Below are 21,474 nucleotides of genomic sequence, written 5' to 3' on the forward strand. Positions count from 1 at the left end.
TTCAGATTTTCATTTGGAATAATAAACAACAACAACAAGCAAAGACCAAACATATACTTAAATCCCATTTTTCTACATTCTGAACTCTGAATAGCCTTAAAGCTATATACTTTTTTTCAGATGTTATTGCAGGATGTTTATCTTGAATTATCCATAGACAATGCCTGCAATAATGCATGCATTCCAAAGGCAAAAGAACTGTTTCTTACCAGAGATGACTTTTCCTTCAACGTAAACATCTAAGATTTCCCTAGTCTTCTGCTGTTATATAGAAAATAAAACTTTCCAAACTCAGTTTCTGCATGGAATTTTCAATGGAAAATCAAAGACCACATATGAGGAGCAAGCAAAATTTGTCAGATTTTGATATTTTTTATATATTTAGATACACTTTGCACTGATCTGTCTTGCAAGTCCTGTTTCTATAGATAAACAAAAACAGCTCAGTAAGGTTGGTTCTTAAGGCTGGGTGCTGATGGTGGACAAAGAACAGAAGATTAGTTAACTAACGCTGTGAGTATCTACTTCCATGAAACTGGTACAGAAATAAGACATGAAAGAGCACATAGAAATGGCAGAAATATTGTTCAAGTGCAGCTAGAAGAGAAAAAAATTGATATGGGAGATAATAGAAGAATGCAACAAAAACATATAAAGGACTCAGAAAAGTTGTTAAAGTGGCCTTAAAATAGAACTTTCATTCCTCTAGAGATTTTTACAGCAAACACATTTCCATTTCTTAAAAAGGAAAGGAGCATCTATCTCAACACATCTTTCTGAAGCACGCTAAATATTCCAGACTCAAAGTAAATAAGCAAGAATACTATTAAAAAGCCCACAGCAAAAATGAGAAACTGAGTTTCTCAGAGCCCAAACTTCTAACTACTTGCTTGGTGCCTCTCATCCCCTTACCAAAATACATATTTTGCAAATCCGGATCCCAGTTTCCAAAGAGAACAAGGAAAAAGTTCATTTGGGTTAAGAAGAGCAGGTTATCTATCTCTATCTCTGCATACTTTCAGAATATTATTTTCTTAGATGTGGGACTTGAAGTTTATTTGGTTCAAGAATTTCTAATAATGTAACTTTACAGGAGTGATTTCAGAAATATAGGCACTACTACAGCTGTTTAAATATATTTTGGTCTTAATTGCAAGATTCATTACTCAGTTTTTATTGCATTCATGAAGGCTTGCAGTTTTTCTTTCGAAGTTTCTACAGACAGCAAGAAAACTATTTGATTTGTTTTTTTAAATCATATCCTAATTTGTTTCAAGGAGTAACCACCAGAAGCACAGAGCCTACTTTTGTCACTTCATTATACTTAGTATACAAGCTATACACAGAAATATGCCTTACGAGATGATGAAGTCAGTTAACTAGTGGACAGTTTATGTTCCAAGGAATTAATGTAAGGAAAGTAATGTGGACACAACAAGTCAGTTCACTCAGGACACTATAGTAACATCCATCACACGTGATTTCATGAAGGTCATAGGAACATAGCTGAATTAGAACATGAAAATGATGCCTTCAAGGTTCAAGTTTCCCAAGTGAGACACTCAAGCAAACTCAGTGACAGACAGGGCTAGGTTCAGAAGAGGAGGGGGGAACAGTGAAAGGCTGGCGCAGCACCAACATGCTTCTACCGCATCACTTCTGAGATCACATTACTCCCTTCGCTCCTGGGGACACACTGGGGAAATGTCAATGACTGTGCAGATAGTAGTGAGTGAGAAACAAACTATCAGAGGGTTAGCTTGCAAACACATACAGAGCGCATAGACACGCCACCTCTCTTGTATTTAATAATTGTCTTCTGCAATTTTACTAATAGAGCATGGAAGAGGAAGATGCAATTGTATTTCTCTCCCTCTCCCTGCCCCATCAAGATCTCAAGCTTTTTTACCTAACAAAACCAACACAAATTTTTTTGGAGACACTGGTCCAAAAATGGGTTTATGGGTCCAATAAGGGTTTATGCAATTTCTAAATCTGCCACCAAAGCTCTGCAACTACTAACAGGAGACAACCTGAATAAAGTTTTCTAAATGTGAAGTATTTTTTATCTCTATCTAAGAAATCACTACAAGGAATGTCATTAAATCATTTAGTAACAAGAAGTGGTCTTCTATAGTCACAGTATGTAAACAATAAGATGGGAAGCTGGTTTAAAAGACAGAGAATGTGATCCAAATATAGTGAAAAATTTAATATTTCCTATTTAATGAAACTGGCACTTTGTTGGCTGAGCTTTCCTATTTCACCTCCCAAGAAAGCAGCTTATTTAGATATATTCAAAGAGAAAAACCTTAGAGTGAAATAGTCCATGGGACAATTTACATACTTAGGATGTCGGATGTCTGGCAGAGATCGCTCCAGTGCTATATTGTTGCTAACAAATATGTTGAAGCCATTTTCTCTATAAGCTGAATCATCATGGTCTTCCTCTGTCAGAGGGTACGGCTTTCCGTGTTCACCTTTCCCTACAATGAAACAAAACAATTATTTGTCTCAAACTGATAGCACAGGATGGACCACAAAGACAAAAATAACAGTTCAATTAGCATATTGGCACTGGAACATATCTAATTAGCTTCTTCCTATACCTTTATTGATAAACACAGGACATAAAGAATAAAATCTGTTGAGATGTTCCTAAGTTAGCTTTGTATAGGGTTCAGAACAGGACTGAAGAAGAGGCACAGAGCTGCCCTCAAAAACCTTCCAGCACAGAGCTCAATCTTTCTCCCGTGTCCAGGACTGGAGCATAAGGATGACAAATTTCTTACTTCTAGATAAACGTCAGAACAAAACTTATGCCATCTCTGCTTCTGGAACAGAAGTTATTTTCCTTGGCCCTGTTCCCTCAGATTGGAGTTGGCAGGTAAGTAAAACTTCATTTTGCAGTTAAGGGAAAAGAGCTTTTAATCCATTTCTTACTCTTCATCACACTTTTTTTTTTCTTTTCACAGTTCCATGGGCCTTTTTTTTTTGTCCCCCTTCTTTTGTTGCTTCAAAAGCCTAATAGCCTAATTGGAAGAAAAAAACAAACAAAAATGGTGTTCTTTTCACCTCATAAAATGTCTCAAAGATCTTCCTCTGTTAATTTTATGGAATTCTCAATTACATATCCACAATTCTATGAGTAAAACAAAACTTTCATACAACAAGTTAGATTTGCCAATGATACTGAAACAATGCTGAGACAATTGTTGGACTCCTAAGTATAAGCAGAACAGTGAGATTAAATTTCTCTTCAACAATACTTCAAATACAGTTTCAGAGAAAACTAGCTTTGAATTGTGTTTCCCCTGGTACTTGGGCACACATCTCAACTGTGATAAGCATCTCTGCTTGAAAAATGAAGGGTTTGTCTATTAAAATTATCCATAGTGGTAGTTACACTATTTTGTTAAATCACTTTAAAATAAATCCATTTCAGCTCAAGAGAGCACAATACCTGCATTTTACCTGGTTAAGATTTCTACAGTGAAATAACTAACCAGTAAAGCAATACTCCTAATACTCCAAATACAGACACATAAAGCAGGTAGAAGAACAAACATTAGAAGTCCCACTCAGTTCACCCAGGTTGCCTTCCTTTCAGAGACACAGTCAGCTTAAAGCCATTTTATCTGCAAAAATTTGATTTGCAGATTAAGCTAAACAAAGCCTTTTTGCATCAGAATCCACTTTTCATAGTATAATTCTGAACTAAGGGATGGTTTTCAGCAAACTGTTTTTGACTGATCTGAGAAAATGGAGCACTCAGTTATGCAGTGCTTTAGCAGGCAAAACACTTCCCTACGCATACTATTTCCAAATACAGCTTCAGCATTAAAGTTTAGGGCATGCAACATTCCAGAACAAACAGTAATGAAACCAAATGTTTTGCTCTGGGCTCCTTAAACACCCTTGTACTCCAAGGGACCAGCCAGATGTCCTCAGTGCTTCTAGTGTCTTCACATTGTCGATTTGGTTTCAGAAAGTGGTCACTTCAGTTCCCTAAAGAAATCAGCTGCTAGTTTCCTGGCAAAGGACGGACTTTCTATTCCAGCTTTTTGTTCCCAAGTTGATTCTCATCAACTCACTTGGCTTGCTTAGTACCTACCTCAGGCAACTATGCCTTTCTCTCTTCCAGTGAGAGAGAATAAACAATAACACTTGAGAGAAAATGAAAACACGAAAGTCTTTTTCTTTTTGACTACTTTTTTATCCTCTTCATTCTTACAGAGGACACAGCTCTTCAAGCCTACTCATGGTCTGAAGAAGATATGCATTCCTCTACATCTCATTTATCAGCTTATAACCTCTCCGTTCTTCTCTCTCAGTGCACCCTCATAAGAAAATAGCTCCTCTCACTTGAGATCTTTTTAGAAAATTAATCTGCTTCCCAGGTAGATTTGGTAAGTGACCACGGCCACTTCATCTGGTCCTCAGCTGATCAGGAGCAGCTGCAGACGGGGATGAAAAGGAAAGCAAAGCAAGCCGGGAGAAACAGTCAGCAGTATCCTTAAAGCCTATGAATCTTTGTCAGTCTAAGAATTTCAAACTGCACAAATAAAAATGTTTAAAACAGGCCATACAATCAAAGATGCTGTAGTTGCTCATTTTCAGATTTTTTTTTTTCAGATAAAACATTCTTTTTTATCCCAAATCTTGCACAAACATGTACAATTTCACTCTAAGTCTTAATAAAACATTTGGTGTTACTTACAAGGGGGAAAAATACATTCTGCAACACTCTTCGGTTATGCTGTTTCTTTACTAACAGGTATTTTGTCATTTTTATTTTTAAGGCATCTCTGAGATACATATTAATGCATCCTTAAACTAATGTGATTATTTTATGATTTCATACTTAATATGGGGAGGAACTACAACATTTTGGAATGTTATTCAGAATTCAATTATATCAGATCTGCTTCATAACACAGTGACAATAAGCTACTGTAATTCAAATCCTGAGACAGATGTATTAGCCCCAACTATTTGACCCACTGCAATATATAGATTGCTTTTGCACGTATACAGGAACTTGGGTCAAAAGGTACACTAGAAGTTGTGAAGCATGACTACTCCCTGACACTAAAATATGTGCCTAGAGGCATCTGGGCTTTTAATAATCCAGTGTGTATTTCTCCCAGCTTTTACTTGCCTATTTACCTTGCAGCTGCTCCTGATTAACTACAGCTGAGACAGTCACCTCCCAGCTCCTGCTGTACACCAGTTGGTTAATTTTCCTAAAAGAGCTCTGGTTAAAAAGAGGTGATTTCTAATGGCTGGACTTGCAGAAGAGAAAGAAAGTGCTTGGAAGCTGATTATAAAAAAATATTATAAAATGAGAATTACTTCTGGAGAATCAGGAGTCCTGAATGGTTTTCTCTGTCTAGCAACTTGCCATATAGGAGTCTTCCCAGCATTACAAATTACCTTAAACATATTAAATTTTCTTCCATCACTTACTTGCCTTCCTAGATTACTGAAGACAGTTGTCTCCAATACAAAGTGGTTTTGAGATGAACTATCCCAAAGTCTACTTAAAATGCCAGAGTCCAAAGGGAAAAAAAAAAACACAGTACGAGAAGAGTAACACTTGTGAAAAAGAGAACCAAGGGGTTTACTGTGAAAGCTACAGAATGGTACTTTGAAACTACTGACAGAGAGAGACAAGCCATCTTATGCTGGTTGTTCTGCCTTAAGGCAAAACAGCAATACACTGTGGCCATCATGGCTACAAAGTAGTGCAGGGAACAGAAAGGGAAGCACGCCCTAATGCAGCAAACAAGCCAGCCCTAAGACTTGCTCCTAACCCTATCTGAGGCTGGTTTACAATTGCAACACAATCCCAGGATTTCTTGTTCATTTACTCAGATCTTGGTTTTTCAGAAGGTGAGGGAAGGAGGGGAAGAATCCTGAAGAACAAGAATTGTCTGTGACATATGAATTCATCCTGGGCCCTAAACTCTCTGATAGTGGAGCAGTAGGCTCCACTACAGGGCAACAGAAGCATGTGAACAGCGTTGTTAATTCATGAAGTGCTCTCTAAACTTAGTGATTGCAGAGTTCTTACACCTTGATTTTAACTTTTAGCTCGTTACTCGGTGTAAACAACACTTGGAAAATATGCTAGATTTTGTTTTTTAATACCATGTTAATTTTGAAGGTGACATCTCTACAATACTTAAATGTTAATTTATACTTTTTAAAATTTAATACACCACTACAAAATTCTTATCCAATGACTGTCAAATAAACAGAGTAAAGTAAGATAATCTAGACATCCAGAGAAAGTACTGACTTGGTCAAATACCAGATGTACAGGAATTTTTTAGCTCCAATCAGGGATATTATGTCCCCTAGGAAATAACACACTCTATACCTAGCACTAATGAATTTAAGTTTTATGCTTGATAGCTTGTGATAATTGATAGTTTAAGAAAACCTCAGTGAAAGCATCTACTGTTTATATTAAATACAGATGCAACAGAAGGAGAACAAGCCGTATTTTTCAGCAGATGGTGTTAAGGGAAGCTTAGGGTGAGACAAGAAAATCAGAAACATTCTGTATCCTCAGCGCAAATGTGTAATAGCGGAGTAATGTCTCTGGATCAGCCAGGCATGATAATTATGAAGAGAACAGGAGTACTGCTAGCAAAATGTATCATCTGGAAATCAGTTTGAACATGTAACAAAAGAGAAGTTCAGTACAGCTTCAGCACACAGTGGATAAGAGACCTTGCTTGAAAAAAATAGCAATAAAAAAGCACATTACAACAGTTTGTTTTTTTTTTCTTGTTGTTGTTGTTTTTTTCTTCCTGTTTGATTATTTTCAGATTATTTATAACTCAGTTGACATGGTAGAAAAAAATGCTTTTGTTAAAGGAAGGCAAGGTATTGCTTGGCATCTCAACACAGGAAAATAGGTGGGCAAACAGCACAGCCCACTCAGTGTACTGCGCACAAATCTGAACTATTCACTGTTTATATCCACTGCTATCAGTTCACTCAGGCTAAGCATCTTAGTCACACCAAGTAAAGGCCACAATTCATGAAGAGCATGTTTTAGTTTAATAATGTCCAAGCATGATATTTTGTAATTAGGAATGAGAATTTTCTACATGCTAAATGCTTTACTATATAAGATTTCATTTTAATACATTAACATAAAAATAAATTTACAGTATATTCTACTATTTTTATAATATTAAGTCTTTAAAGCAAGGTGTTTTTTTGTTTTGTTTTGTTTTTAAACATTATTTCTTAATTTTCCTAATGCATTATGTTTGGTTTTTTTTGTTGTTTTTTTTTTTTCTTACTTTGGAAAAAGAATCTGCACAGAAAAATGAGTCAAAATTGTCCTAGGCATATACTACAGAAGCACAGCTTTACACAATATATATATATATTTTCTTTTTCTGTGAAGAGTTCACTTTATTTCAATCAGTAAGTAGAACCGATAGTCCATTCTGAACTTGTACTGCTATCATATTCTACCTTTTTGGGGGAAAGTGAATCACCATTTAAAGACTAATGAAATAATCTTATTTATTCTAAAACATGATTTTTTTACATCATTCCTCCTCACAGATGGGGGCACAGTGTGAAGCACATCTGTTAAAATTCTGGTTAAATGATCTTGAAATGAGAGGTGATTTCATAAATGTACATAATAGGATTTCTTTTTTCGACAGTAAATGTCTCATCTACTCCTAGAGGATTTACGTTTAGTAGAATTTTCAGCCTGTCCACAAATTTCTGTATTCTGAAATCGACAAAGGCATTCGTGTGAACTTTTTTTTTAATTATGTAATAGTAGTTCATGAGTCAAGTTAGCTCAGAATAGATCCTGGGGGGAAAAAAAAAAATAGAAAAGGAAGCTACTTCATCAAATCACTTTGTTTCATGCTATGGAAGGCTCTGCTTGCTTTGAAAAAAAATGCTCTTGTGGTTTTACATGTTAACATTCATTTCCACTAGAAAGCATTTCAGGTCAAGAAATGGATAAAGGAAATAGTCCACTAACATGTTAAGAGCAAGAAATTAAAATGGTACACAGCTCCCATGAAAGTAATTGCCTTTGCATGAAACAGACAGAAAATGATGGTTTTTTTTCCTAACCAGAAGAGTAGTGAAGCAATGGCAATCAGGCAATCAGGGGAATGGTGGAAGTCATAAATGATTACGAAGAGAACAGTGCTGTGCCTCAGAGAGATCACCGGTAGAACTTTGACCACTGAGTGAGGTTGGCCCCAATATTAAATTACTATGAACTCTATAAAATGTAGGAGAAGGACCAGACATAAGTTGCTGGAGTTATATATTTTTTTTTCCTCAAACTCAGCAAAACTTGCATAAGAAATGGAAACATATTGACCACAATTCTCTTCTACTTTTCTTAGACTTAAGTGTACCCCATAGCTGTACAACTTCACAAGTCTAAATTACAGGAAAGCAATTTGATTGATTTTTTCATCAATGAAAATGGGATTAAAAATGTCTATTTGTTTTATTTTCTTGGCTACTCTATCTGGTAACAGCTTAGAAAACCATTGCACTAAGATTTATAATACTGAATTATTTATTACATAACTCTGTCAAATTCAGAGGCAATATAAAAGGCTTTTCCTTAGCGTTATAGATACAGATATAATCAAATCCTACTTATGCAATTGGGAAAAACAAAATCCCTGCCATCTAAATCATGAGCAATACATTTTTCAGGCGAGAATAAATCATTTATTTGTAAATATATAACAATTTATTTATTACTGTTTCAAGATTAAACCAATATAGTAAACAAACAAAAATTTACTCCAGTTTTCTGGTAGAAAACATTCAAGTCCCAACTATTTTATTATCATTCAGATGCCAGTAGCATTTGATTTCTTTTCAAGGACCATGCAGTCCTCAGTAAGTGGTTTGGAAAAATTATTGGGCATGAGTATGAGGCCTTGTGCTTTCACCAATGCTTTTACAGTAACATGATGGTCGGCAGGAGAAACATGAAATAAATTGCCTCTCTCTTTGGGAATGGCTTTATGCAAATAGCATTAGTTGAAAGAAAAGACAAAGCTTCAAATTTTGTCATTTAGTTGCCTGCCGACTTCCACACTTGGAAAAAAAAAAAAAAAAAAAAAACAACCAAAAAAACACCCAAAAAAGACAGAAGAGTGATGACTACGTTCCTTAAAGTTTTGAGAGTGAGCCCATATCGTATTGTAGTTGCATCTTTAAAGTACTGTTTGCTTAACACTAGCAAGAGATAAAAAATGAAAAGTCCAATGCTAGAAATTAGATACATGCTTATGGTGATGATGCATTTGCCCATTCCTCAACAAAAAGAAATTCCACACAATATGACAAAGAACATTTCCTTAAGAGGATATCCAAGATACAAGTGGGAACCTCTGAAAAAGACTTATGTTACATATGCAGTCTTACTATGTTTGAAAAGCATTAGTTTAAAGAAAAAAAGCAAAGTGTTTTTCACTTTTTTTTAAGTGAAAAACTACAGCTTTCTAACTGCATTAGACATAACTTTCAGATTTCCATAGACCATCCGGGCTGAGGCTGTCTCTTCATGTTGCAACTTCTGTGATTGTAACCTCTGTGTCAGAATACAAGAGGAAAAAAGAAAGGCTTGAGATTTTAAGATGCAGATTAACAGTATTCTGTGCTACAGGAAGAGCTTTGTGTGCTTAAGCAAACAGGAACTGCTGCCAGAGGAAACAATGGTTTGGTGGGCATCTGAAAGTTGAGAAAAGCAGTAGCAGCAGTGAGTAGTGCAGGGAAGTAAGTCAAAGGCTGGCAAAACAGCAGAACCTTCAGGTGACCTTGCAGAAGCTCTGGCAGCTTGAATCTGTTCATGTCCTACAAGGACCAACCTCAGAAGTAAGGCGGACTTTAATACAGAAGTGATGAACAATCAGCTGCCCTAGCTGTTTTCTTGCAAAATTGACTGCAAAATAACCATCACTATACTTAAGGAACTCATTATTTGTTTATCTTTAATGAAGTATTGTTTGCTCAGCCAATCAATTTGCAGGAAGAGAAAATGAGCTCTGTACTCATGAGTTTAGCTCTCCCAGGTCTCCAGGCACTCCACTGGATACTGATCTGAATTTCAGCCTGGCAGCTGCTGCTGCTGTTTGCATCCTAACAGAAAAAGCACATTACACAGCTAAGCAGCGATGGATTTTTCCAACTGTTATGATAGCATTTATATTACTCTCTTTTTTTTTTCTTCTTATTTTACATCCAGACAGTGTGCTGCATCTTAAATATGTGCATGTTCTCAGTCAATAATTAATTCCAAAATCTTGTGGACTACACTTTCTGGACTATTAGGGTAATATATCCCTTGCCTTTCTCATTTCTTCGTAACATAAAAAAAAAATGCCACCTCTGAAGTTTCAAAATGCATTGCTGAGCAAAAACATAGTGCATGGGGGCAGGAAATTGCTTCCAAATACATCACGAGGTTAGCCTGTGGCACTGTCGTATTTCAGCAAACAGAAAACTAGATGAACTCTAGAAAGTAAACTGTCTGAATATTTGAACAAATACTTTATAAGAATAAACATGTTTTAAAAAAATCTACACCTTGTAATGCTTGCTTCAAATACTGCAATGGTTTGATAAGCAGAAAGAACCCTCGTTTCCCACTTTAATAAATCTAGATTAAAAAGAGGAAGGAAAAAAAGAGCACACCATTTGATATGTCCAGCATATTTAGAAAGCCACTGTTTACTATGCAAGATAAGCAGCAACACATGCTGTTTTGATATGAACTGCTCAATCACTACAGCTGAGCAGCAATATCCACAGCAGCATTCTGCAGGCTGAGCTGAATCTAGTCACAACCCTGTAGCCAAGGGATGCACAGTACACCTTCTCTTTAGTCTAACTACTTATCACCAAATGCCACAGCCACAAGAATGTGTTTTTCATTTAATATTGGGGCAAACTAGCCGTAAACCATTAATCAGAGCCAAACCTTGTAAGACCTGAATGAGCAAGCACGTGAGAAAGAGAGATCAGCCATAAAAAGACTTCACAAGGTAAACATTCTGCAGGTAATCGGGTTGTTTCAGTGCTTAGATAAATTAATTCATATAAAACTGTATCAAGAATAGTATCCTAATTGTCTCTAGTGCCAGGAGATTTTCTACAATTAGTGTGTGCCCATGCAGATCTCGTAATGCAACGTTACACTTGCACAGGCAGTTTTACAAAAATACCGAAATACAGAATGATAGGCTTTGAACAGCTGTAACTAACATAAGACATTTCCCTCCCCCTTCTTTCTTCATTCTAAAAATGCATCATATGTATGTGCTGTTCAATGCATTCCATCGCAGAATAACAACAGGATGTGTCACAGAACAACTCTATTATTAGGAGTTCTTTATTTTCCTCATGTATCAGTCTGAAGTAGCTCTAGAAGGTGTTCCATGGCTACACAAATAAGATGGAATAGCCTGTAAAAAGGAGTTTAGCTATGCATGAGTCCATGGCATGCAATAGAAGTGCTACCCCATGGTGTGCATTCCACAAAGGAAAAAAAAAAAATACATGAGCTGTCACAGCTTCCAGCAAATCTAGATTTAGCCTGCAAGACCTCTACCAGAAAAAGTGCCTGTATCCATTCTTAAATATCACAAAATCACAGAATTGTAGGGGTTGGAAGGGACCTCCAGAGATCATCGAGTCCAACCCCCCTGCCAAAGCAGGTTCCCTACAACAGGTCACACAGGTAGGCATCCAGGCAGGTCTTGAACATCTCCAGAGAAGGAGACTCCACCACCTCCCTGGGCAGCCTGTTCCAGTGCTGTCACCTCACTGTAAAGAAGTTCTTGCGCACATTTGTGTGGAACTTCCTATGCTGCAGTTTCCGGCCGTTTCCCCTCGTCCTGTCTCCACTCACCACTGGAAACAGTCTGGCCTCGCCATTCTGCCCCCCACACCTCAGATATTTACAGACCTGGATCAGGTCCCCTCTTAGTCTTCTCTTCTCAAGGTTGAACAGACCCAGTTCACTCAACCTTTCTTCATAGGAGAGATGCTCCAGGACCTTCACCATCTTCGTGGCCCTCCGCTGGACTCTTTCCAAGAGATCCCTGTCTTTTTTGTACTGGGGAGCCCAGAACTGGACGCAGTGCTCCACATGAGGCCTCACCAGGGCAGAGTAGAGGGGGAGGATCACCTCCCTCGACCTGCTGGCCACGCTCTTTTTAATGCACCCCAGAATGCCATTGGCCCTCTTGGCCACAAGGGCACACTGCTGGCTCATGGCCAACCTGTCGCCCACCAGGACACCCAGGTCCCTCTCTGCAGAGCTCCTCTCCAGCAGGTCATCCCCCAACCTGTACTGGTGCATGGAATTATTCCTCCTCAGATGCAAGACTCTACACTTGCTTTTGTTAAACCTCATCTGGTTTTTTTTTTGCCCAGCTCTCCAGCCTGTCCTGGTCTCGCTGAATGGCAGCACGGCCTTCAGGTGTGTCAGCCAATCCTCCCAACTTCATATCATCAGCAAACTTGCTGAGGGTGGCCACTATCCCCTCATCAAGGTCATTGATGAAGATGTTGAACAATATGGAGATATTAAATGCTCACAGCTGAAGTCTAAGACAGTCCCAGGAACAAGAACTGACTTCCAGCACCATGACTCAGTAACAAGACCATCCTACCTCCTTTTTTTTAAAGTTGAGAAAAGGACACATAAGCAAGAGGAGTTTGCAAACTCAGAGCTGTGATGCTAAGTTCCTCAAACAGTATGTCTGAATTTTATTGCATATTCAAGTCCACATGGATCCATAGCACTATATAACTCAGTTTCATCATTCTCAGATAATACGAAACTGAAGCCCAGCATGCACATAACTGCCTAGCTTAATAAAGACATGACTGCAAAACTCAGAGGTACTAGAATTATCCTCAAGACAAGCTGTGTGATCCCATGGAACTGAATCAACAACACACCCTTATGCTTTACTTTAAAAATAGTACATTTTTTAGTAGACCTAAAGTAACACTTTGCATCTTGACACTCTTTTCTCCTTTCCATGTCTTCTTTTGTCGAGACAGTCACTCTCCTCTTCTGAAAATGATATTGATACTATGGTAGCTGCATACACTTGGAAGCATCACACTTTGCAGTAACTGCCTCTCTCTCCTTTCACAAGACACCACTTCTGCTGACTTCATGAATTTTGCCTTTTTATCATTCATTTGGTAGTTCAAAATGAATTGTTCATTTGGTAAGAGCCTTACAACTGACAGATATTCTGGTAAGGAAAACTAAACTTAATGCTTGACCTGGCATGAGCACAGCTCTACACAGGCTTTGTCCTCCCCAGTCATTGATTCACATGTTTATGAATGTCAAGAGCCTAATTAATGTCAACTGTTTCTGAAGTCTCTGACATAAATTTGACTAAACATCCTGTACTAAAGCTAACTGAAATTGCGAGTCAATATAGCGTGGAATCAAGCAGAGACAGATGTGAAGACTCAAAAAAATCAGCATCAACCATGAACCAAATTCCACCTGATGCGTTTAAAACATCTTCTGTTTGAGAGAACAACTCAACACCTACAGAAGGCAACTGAGAATTTATCCCAAGGCAAACATTCATACATTATTCACCAGGAACCTGCATATACCTAATGAGAACATTTTCAGAGAGGTTAATATGCAGAAAACTGATGTCTGGATTCAGACAAAAATTTTCCTTAATTCCATTCTATTTGTCGAAGTCTGGGCTAAAGGAAACAAATAAAAATATATGTATTTTGTAAAACCAACTCCTAAAAATTGTGTACTATTTATGAACCAATGCAGTATTTTATCATCCATCACAGTGAGAAAAAAAAAGTGCTGAATATCAAACCAAATTCTCATATGGATACAGCTTTAACTTAGAGATTAACCTGTAACAACTACCTGAAAATCTGTTCTTCATTCAGAAAAATTTAAAAAAAAATAAATACTCAACTCTGTTATGCAGATTCATGATGTAATTATGCAATACACAGTAATTCTCAATTCCACTTTCGCATATATGAGAAAAAGCCCCTCAATAGATTAGATTCGGTCTTTGAGGAGAAGGGGGGGATCTTTAACAATTATGCTATGAGAACAAGCATACACACCTCTCCAGCCCTACATAAACACAGTAATAGAAGAGGATATTAAGCAGAGGTCAATTTAAGTTGTATGCTTTGTTTCAGAAGCATTACCAGAAATACTACCTTTTAAGTTGCTGCTGTTAAGTCATCTCACTGTAATTGGACAACTGCTTTCACTTAGAGAAAGCTATTCTGCACTTTTTTTTAAATAGTACTTTCTCAAGGATTAAAATAAACGTTTAAAGTAGTTAAAAATGTCAACATGTATAGCTGAAATTGAGAGAAATAACAGAGAAGTTAGACTGAACTACATCCTGTTGACACTGAGGAAGTATCAACAGTGTTTTCTGTATGAAATTAAATTTGGCATTTTGAAATGTTTTCAATTTTTGATGTATTAAGATAAGCTTATTCTACTGAGTCTTGATTCTTTCATTTTCACTATATTTTCAGGATACCTTTTCCACATTCCACAATGCTTCTGCTAAAACTAGATGTGAAGCTGACAGAAATCATGAGTAACAAGCTCGCTTCCTCTACAGTACATTCATTCTCCTGCTCATCTGTGAAAATGAATGAAATACACATGAAGTTATTGAAAGAACCTGTCCTTCAATAGGCCTTTAATGCCTGTGGGAGTTTGTGCTGAAAATAAATAAATGAATGAAAAAGATGTCTATATGTTCCATTCAGATTTTACACAAAGCAATGAGAAACCTTCCAATCAATTTCTCTTCTATCATTTGTTTTTATCAGCCAACCAAGAAATATTTGAAAACCTGTTCTTTATCAAAGCACTCAGTCAAACAGCTGCCCTCAAGGATTCTCATTTAAGGGCCTTCTCAAAATATGGATTTGGCTCTGAATTTAACTCTTAAAGGTAACGAGACTAAGGTTCCCTCAAATTGGGTCTACTCTGAAATAGGCCTGTGAGTTAAAATTATAGCCAATAATCCATCAGTATCCTTATTAGCATTGTTGGGAAGTTTGTTACTACCTACTAAATAGATACAAAATGAAAAAGAGTTGTTACTTAAGCTTATGACATTGCTAATCCAGGACTCCAAGTTCCCGTGTAACACATTAGAATCTGCAGTAAAAGCAAAAAAGATAAGCAAACAAGAAAAAACAACAACAACAAAAGATGAGTCTTTATGAGGAAACACGGGGTGACCTGTGTCTGTTCAGCCTTGAGAAAAGACGAAAGGGTGATCTGAATAATGCTTATAAATACCTGAAGTGTGGGAGTCAAATGGACACAGTCAACGTCTTTTCAGCAGTTTGTGAAGACAGGACAAGGGGAAATGGCCATGAACTGAAGCATAGGAAGTGCTGCACCAAAATGCAGAAACTTCTTCACAGTAAGGACAACAGAGCACTGGAACACTCTGTCCATAGAAGTTATGGATTCTCCTTCTTCAGAGATATTCAGGACCCATCTGGATGCCTACCTGTGCAGCCTGCTATGGGGTGCCTGCTCTGAAGGGAAGGTGGACTCGATCTCTAGAGGTCCATCCCAACCCCTATAATTCTGTAATAATATGATCCACATCACAGTTTACTACAAATTTCAAAACAAAATTGATGATTGTATCAGCTGGGGAAAAAGTCATCCAAATGCCATTCAGAAGTGGCAGTATGTTAGTAACTAGCTTAACTTAATAACAACTAATTAAAATGTCAGCGCTCTAGAAAGCTCACAGCTTTCACTCTTCTTTCTGAAGCACATGAAAGTTGGATTTTTTCCCAATATAACCACTTCAGCTAAAGCTAGGAAAATACATAGAGGGAAAAACAAATTAACTAGCATTTTGTTTATTTAGACTTTTTTTAATTTTTGCATAATCAAATTAGATCACTCTCTCAACTAAAAAAATCCACTTTCATGTACATTGGCAAGATAAATCGTCACCCATAATAATGTGGTTTCTCCTTTCTTTTTTTCCTTTTTCTTTTTTTTTTTTTTTTAATTTTTTTGTGTGTGTGCGGAAAGGAGGACAGATTCTTTCACCTCTCAGATACCAACTCATTGTGAGCATGGGTGGGGTGATTGTGTCACATAACAGCTTCCTTTTGGCTATGACTCCCTTAAAAGGCAGTACTCCCAGAGTATCATTTGATGAGTTGATGTCTATAAAGCAAATCACAGCAAAACAACCTTGTTTTTCTGCTTTTTCAAACATATTAACAGAATGCTAGACAAATCTCTTCACCAGCCCAATAATTTTCCTTTGTCAGCTTGTAGAGTGAAAACAGGGAGGAAAACATAGAAAGTCACCCTACACATATTTAAGTCATAAACAACATTGAGATAACTAGACTGGACACAGCCTCAAAAGAAAGTTATGAAAGGAATGAATTGGGAAGGAAGCCCAATTTCATTCATCTTTTTTAGCAATGATGATTCTATTCAACCCTATTCCGGGCCTTTTGAAAGCCAAAATACTAAAACATATTCTGAAATTGTGTTAGTGAAGACTATCATGCACCCTGCCAAACACAAGAAAAAAACCCTAGCTTTGCAATATCATGTCAAAGAGAAGCACATGGGTGATATTGTAAAGCAATATATTATTCAAGATCTTTGAGGAACCTTAGCAATTACAAAGTTCAGGCAAGGACCTCGTGAATTTCAAAGTGTCAACAGCTTTCTGATTTCCTGTGAAAGGCTCGATTGTGATTATCGATATGATGGTTCTAGATGATAAAGTCTAAAACACACAGAGTGCCCGAATACTGTGCAGGCAATCTATGTGTGGCACCATCACATTTTGCTACTTCCCAACTCCTTTCAGTACATGTAGATTAGAAGGGGATTATCCTCTTTTGGGCCTTTCCACGTGAATTCAGGTCAAAGAAATGCCTTCTTGACATTTTTAAAAGAAACTGTCTTTAAGGCTGGTTTACAGCAGATTATTTTATGTCTTAAACTTAAAAGGTGACACAAAAGCAGTAAGGAAAGTCTCCCTTTTGTTATTCCTTCTGAACTGAAAAGTATGGCATTGATATGTCAAGTAATTGTCATTAATAATTGTCAAGTACTTGTTCCAGGTCTTTTGCCACAGCTTCTTCAGGATGCATTTCCCCTTTCATTGAATTGGGACTTTCACAGCGAAACAACAACTGGAAACTGAGCTACAAAAGAAAGCAATGTTTCTTTGTGCCACTGCACCAAGATATAATTGCTCTAAATTGACAAACATGATAATTATAACATATCTCCAGACAAATCAACTCAATTTAGATGGTCTATAGAGCTCTCCTTTCCTCCTTTCACTCGAAGATGTATCTATTCTGAAGGACTCTCAGTTGTTCAACTTTCTTTTTTCACTTCTTACTTCTAGGTAGGTTCTGTTTTAAACCCCCTAGTATTACACATTCACCAACACAACTTCATCACTTCATCACTAATACTAATGCGAATCCACTGGTAATAATATACTTAACCTTAGTCCTAAGGATAAGTTAATAAGTAGCAGCCAGGATTTGTTCCTCGGTGTTCTCTTCTGATTTTATTTTGCACTGGCTTGTTTGCTTCTCCCTGACCCTCCTCATATCCTCCCCTCCCCAGAAGGACTAAGAACAACATGCAAATGCAAGGGAAGAAATGGAGAAAAATCTAACTAGCATCAACCACAAAAATTGCCCCAAATCTTTGCTCTGAGTACTGAAACCACTGCTTTCCAAAACAGTTATATTTCTGGCCTCTTCTACAGCCATGCAATGGAAGGCTGCAACTGAGGTCATGTGGGTTCATATTACACCCCAAATAATCTCTTAACCAGTATTGTGAAATGTCATTTCAGTCTGAGGAAGCAAGTTGTCATCCAGGAGTAAAATTTCAGCATCGAAAAAAATGAAGCAAACCAACCCTGTTTTTTGAACAAAGTTTAAACTTATGGAGATTATATCACTGAAAATATCTCAAAATCCAAAGCAATATTTGAGAGTATAATAGCCTTATTTATTCTTGGTGTCTGGTTTCAAATTTATCTCACTGCTGTTTGGACACACTAGGGAAAACAAAGCTTGAGTGAAAAAAAAAAAAAAAAAAAAAATCAGATCTTAGTTAACAGTGCTTTATATTTTACAGTGCAGATGGTTTTTTCACATGCGAAACACTTTGTGTAACTACAGTAGATTGTAACCATCTTTTCCTTATTATACATTCTTTATACGCAATTTCCTTTACAAGCAATGATTAACATTCAATTTGAGAATTTTTTAATCATATCAGACTTGCATTAAGATAAACTGGTGAACATTTTTCCCTTTTACGAAACAATACATTGTAAACTGCAGGGAGCAAACTCATGATTAATGGTATGAACTATTAGGTTATGACAGCTTATCAGGACCTTGGCTAACACCACAGTTCCAATTATATTGCAAGTTCTCAAATTCTTTCTAATGGGATTGCAAGTTCAAAAGCCTAAATTAGATTTAGTAAATTAATTTAATGTACAGTGTTGACAGACTTCCAAATGTATAATCCCATCTGAAATACAGGATAAGTAAATCAGTGTTTTAGTACATACTTCTTCCCCCACAACTTTGATTATGTTTCTGTGCATAAGTACCACAGAACAAATCTCCTCCTACCAAGAAGGGAATTACATTTAATGTTGCTATCTGTATGATGCTGACTGAAAACTTACAGAGTCACTTTGGCAATAAGTTTTCCTTTGAAAAATTCCCCTGAGCTTAAGAATAGACACCAGTCAAAATAAGGATTAACACAGAAGTCTTGCAGAACTATTCCATCTCATTTCATTACAAAGAACATTTGAACAGAAACGATGGGAAAAAAAAGTCACCAATGAACTATTGCTTTAGGTCACGCAGAAGTCAGCTCTCAGGTGTTCGCTACTTTATACTGATGTTCAAAAGCACTCATGACTCTTCTGCCACTATTTAACATGAAACCCCGGGCATATGGAGCTTCATGCTATTACTATTTTCATCACATATACAATCCATTTCCTTTTCAGGTACTTGTTTAGAGTGTTATAGTTTTTTTTTTGGTTTTTTTTTTTTTTTTTTTTTTTTTTAAGTTTAGTTTTGATTAAAACTTCCAGATGCTGAATTAATGTAAACACATAGGAATCTTTAGCCTGAGATATATTGTTCTACAATAAGGCTAATCTGTGTACACAAGGACAGTTACTATCAGTCCAAGGTGTCTATATGCTTCTAGGTGAGCACCACCTTATCAGAAGCTTTAAATGGTTCATCCATCTCTGGTGAACTAACCTGTATGAAGTGCCTGCACTGCGGCATGTAAAGGTCAAGATCTTTAAAATACTTTTCTCCCAACCAAGATAACATGTCAAACAGGCAAAAAAGCAAAGACTATATGGAACATAAGCAGGAATTATAACTTCCATTTTTTTCCTTCAACTAAGCCTTCTGCACGCTATTTAAATAAATAGGAGGAGAAAAAAAAAAAGACTGTGCGTATGACTCAATAACTGCTAGGATACTGACAGGGAACACTGCAGAAGTTTTTCATTTGAGATCTTATTAACAGACAGAGGCAATATATAGCTCAACAGTTAAACAAAAAAATATTGGCAGCTGAATCTTAAAAGTCACTTTATTAATTCTTTAAACCTATTTATCTTGAAGGTGAATTAAAAAAGAAAGTTTAGGGCTATAAACACGGATCCTTAGCAGTTACCATTCTTTTCTAAATTTGCCTTCAATTACTGTAAATTTTCTGTGCAATTAATAGATTACAATCATTTTAGCACACAAATGCAATTAGTCATAATATAAGAGAAGAAAGAAACCAAGAGTATTTAAATGGCAGATTACTGAAATATTTCCTTTACTCAACAATGTGAAACAGAAACTGAACCCCCCCCCCCAAAAAAAAACAAAAAAACAAAAAAAACCACTCCACTAAGGAATTTTTGGTATGCAATCTTTCTGCGGCACTTTATAGGTTATTAATTTCACAAAAAGAATGAATAAAAATTACTCAGAAATTAAGCCTTATTTGTTTTCCCAAAAGTACTCTGCTTGAAAGCTTCCATTTTTCTGTTCCTTCAGTTTCCCTTCTGAAGTACTTAACCATGGGTAAGCTATAGCTCACAGTTAGAAACAGCTTTTCAGAATCAGAAATAGCACTGTACTCACATACAAATGCTCAATCTATGCTTCTCTAAATACTGAAGAATTACACACATAAAATGTTCCTCTTAACTGAAAAGGGCTGTAATTCATCATTAATGCTATCAATCGTAATTGATGAGCACACACAGCAGAGAATTTATTGATGGAATGAGATGTAATAATGGAGTAACAATGACATTGACTGATTCACTAAGACTCTGAATCTTACCCAGGGTATAAAGATAGCAGTGAAATCAACAGAATTTCTCATGGATTCTTCTGGATTACTAACTGAGGCCTTCCTGGCACTCTCGTGAATTTCATACTTTACAGGAGCATTCAGGGCATGTCAGATTCCTAGTCCTTGTTAGAAAGCCAGAAAAACCAGTGGTCATTGGCACAACAGCAGTTGTCATGATCCTGTAGTAAAGAACTTGATAGACATCAGTCCTTCCCAGACAACCAAGCAAAAGTAGGGCAATGTCTGATGAAGTAAAGAGACATGTAGAGTTCAGTAGCTGATAAATGGGAATGCTAGGGGCTTCAGCAGTCAGGATTTGTGCTCTGTCCAGAGATCCTGGCAGCCTTGAACTGCTCTTATACCACCACTGTAGCGGTAGCAGAACTAACATGCATACTAACAGCTACCTACGTTTTTACCACAAGTTGTCTTTACGTTGCTAACTGCAATGTAAGAATTCTTTCATATATACACAAGACAATATTAATCACTTGCTGAAAAGTAAAAAGCAGATGAAAGATCTGCATTTGTTTACAGTTTTCTTAATTTTAATGTAAATTAAGCATATTCTTCATCAAGGCATGCCTTAAGACGTATTCATAGAGGAAAATAAATTAATAGAAAGAGCCTTTAGTTGAAATGCTGATTTCATGTCAGAAAGATGGCATGACATATCAGCTCTAATAAACCCAGTTTCATTCCTTAACACATACTGTTCCCTCCCCTGTCATTGTTACATCTGATTCACTGAATGGGCTATTTCAGAAATGGAAGCAATAAAACTTTGAGTTCTTCATTCCTAAAGTGCCTACAAAAAAAACCATATCACTAAAAATTAGCTTTGTTCCCCCCCCCCCCCCAAAGGTGAACATTTACATTCATTTTTCTATATTTCAATCACTGGCTTTGAAGTAATGCAAGAACATTATTCAGAGAAAAACGGAAGTGATTGGGATGTTGAACAAAATATCTTCAAT

At 36.8% G+C, this 21,474-nt stretch overlaps 1 protein-coding gene across 1 annotated transcript in view; it reads right to left on the minus strand.

Annotated features, from left to right (window-relative positions):
• The window catches only part of GALNTL6 (polypeptide N-acetylgalactosaminyltransferase like 6), a 416,272-nt gene that overhangs the window by 241,711 nt on the left and 153,087 nt on the right, over positions 1 to 21,474 (minus strand). The window contains exon 3 of the mRNA XM_042812502.1: positions 2,348 to 2,486. Coding sequence (XP_042668436.1) covers positions 2,348 to 2,486 — 139 coding nt within the window. The remainder of the gene's footprint in view (positions 1 to 2,347; positions 2,487 to 21,474) is intronic.

Source organism: Centrocercus urophasianus, unplaced genomic scaffold (assembly GCF_019232065.1).
Source record: "Centrocercus urophasianus isolate 14NV4802_14NV808 unplaced genomic scaffold, USGS_Curo_1.0 seq_13, whole genome shotgun sequence".
NCBI classification, from domain to species: Eukaryota; Metazoa; Chordata; class Aves; order Galliformes; family Phasianidae; genus Centrocercus; species Centrocercus urophasianus.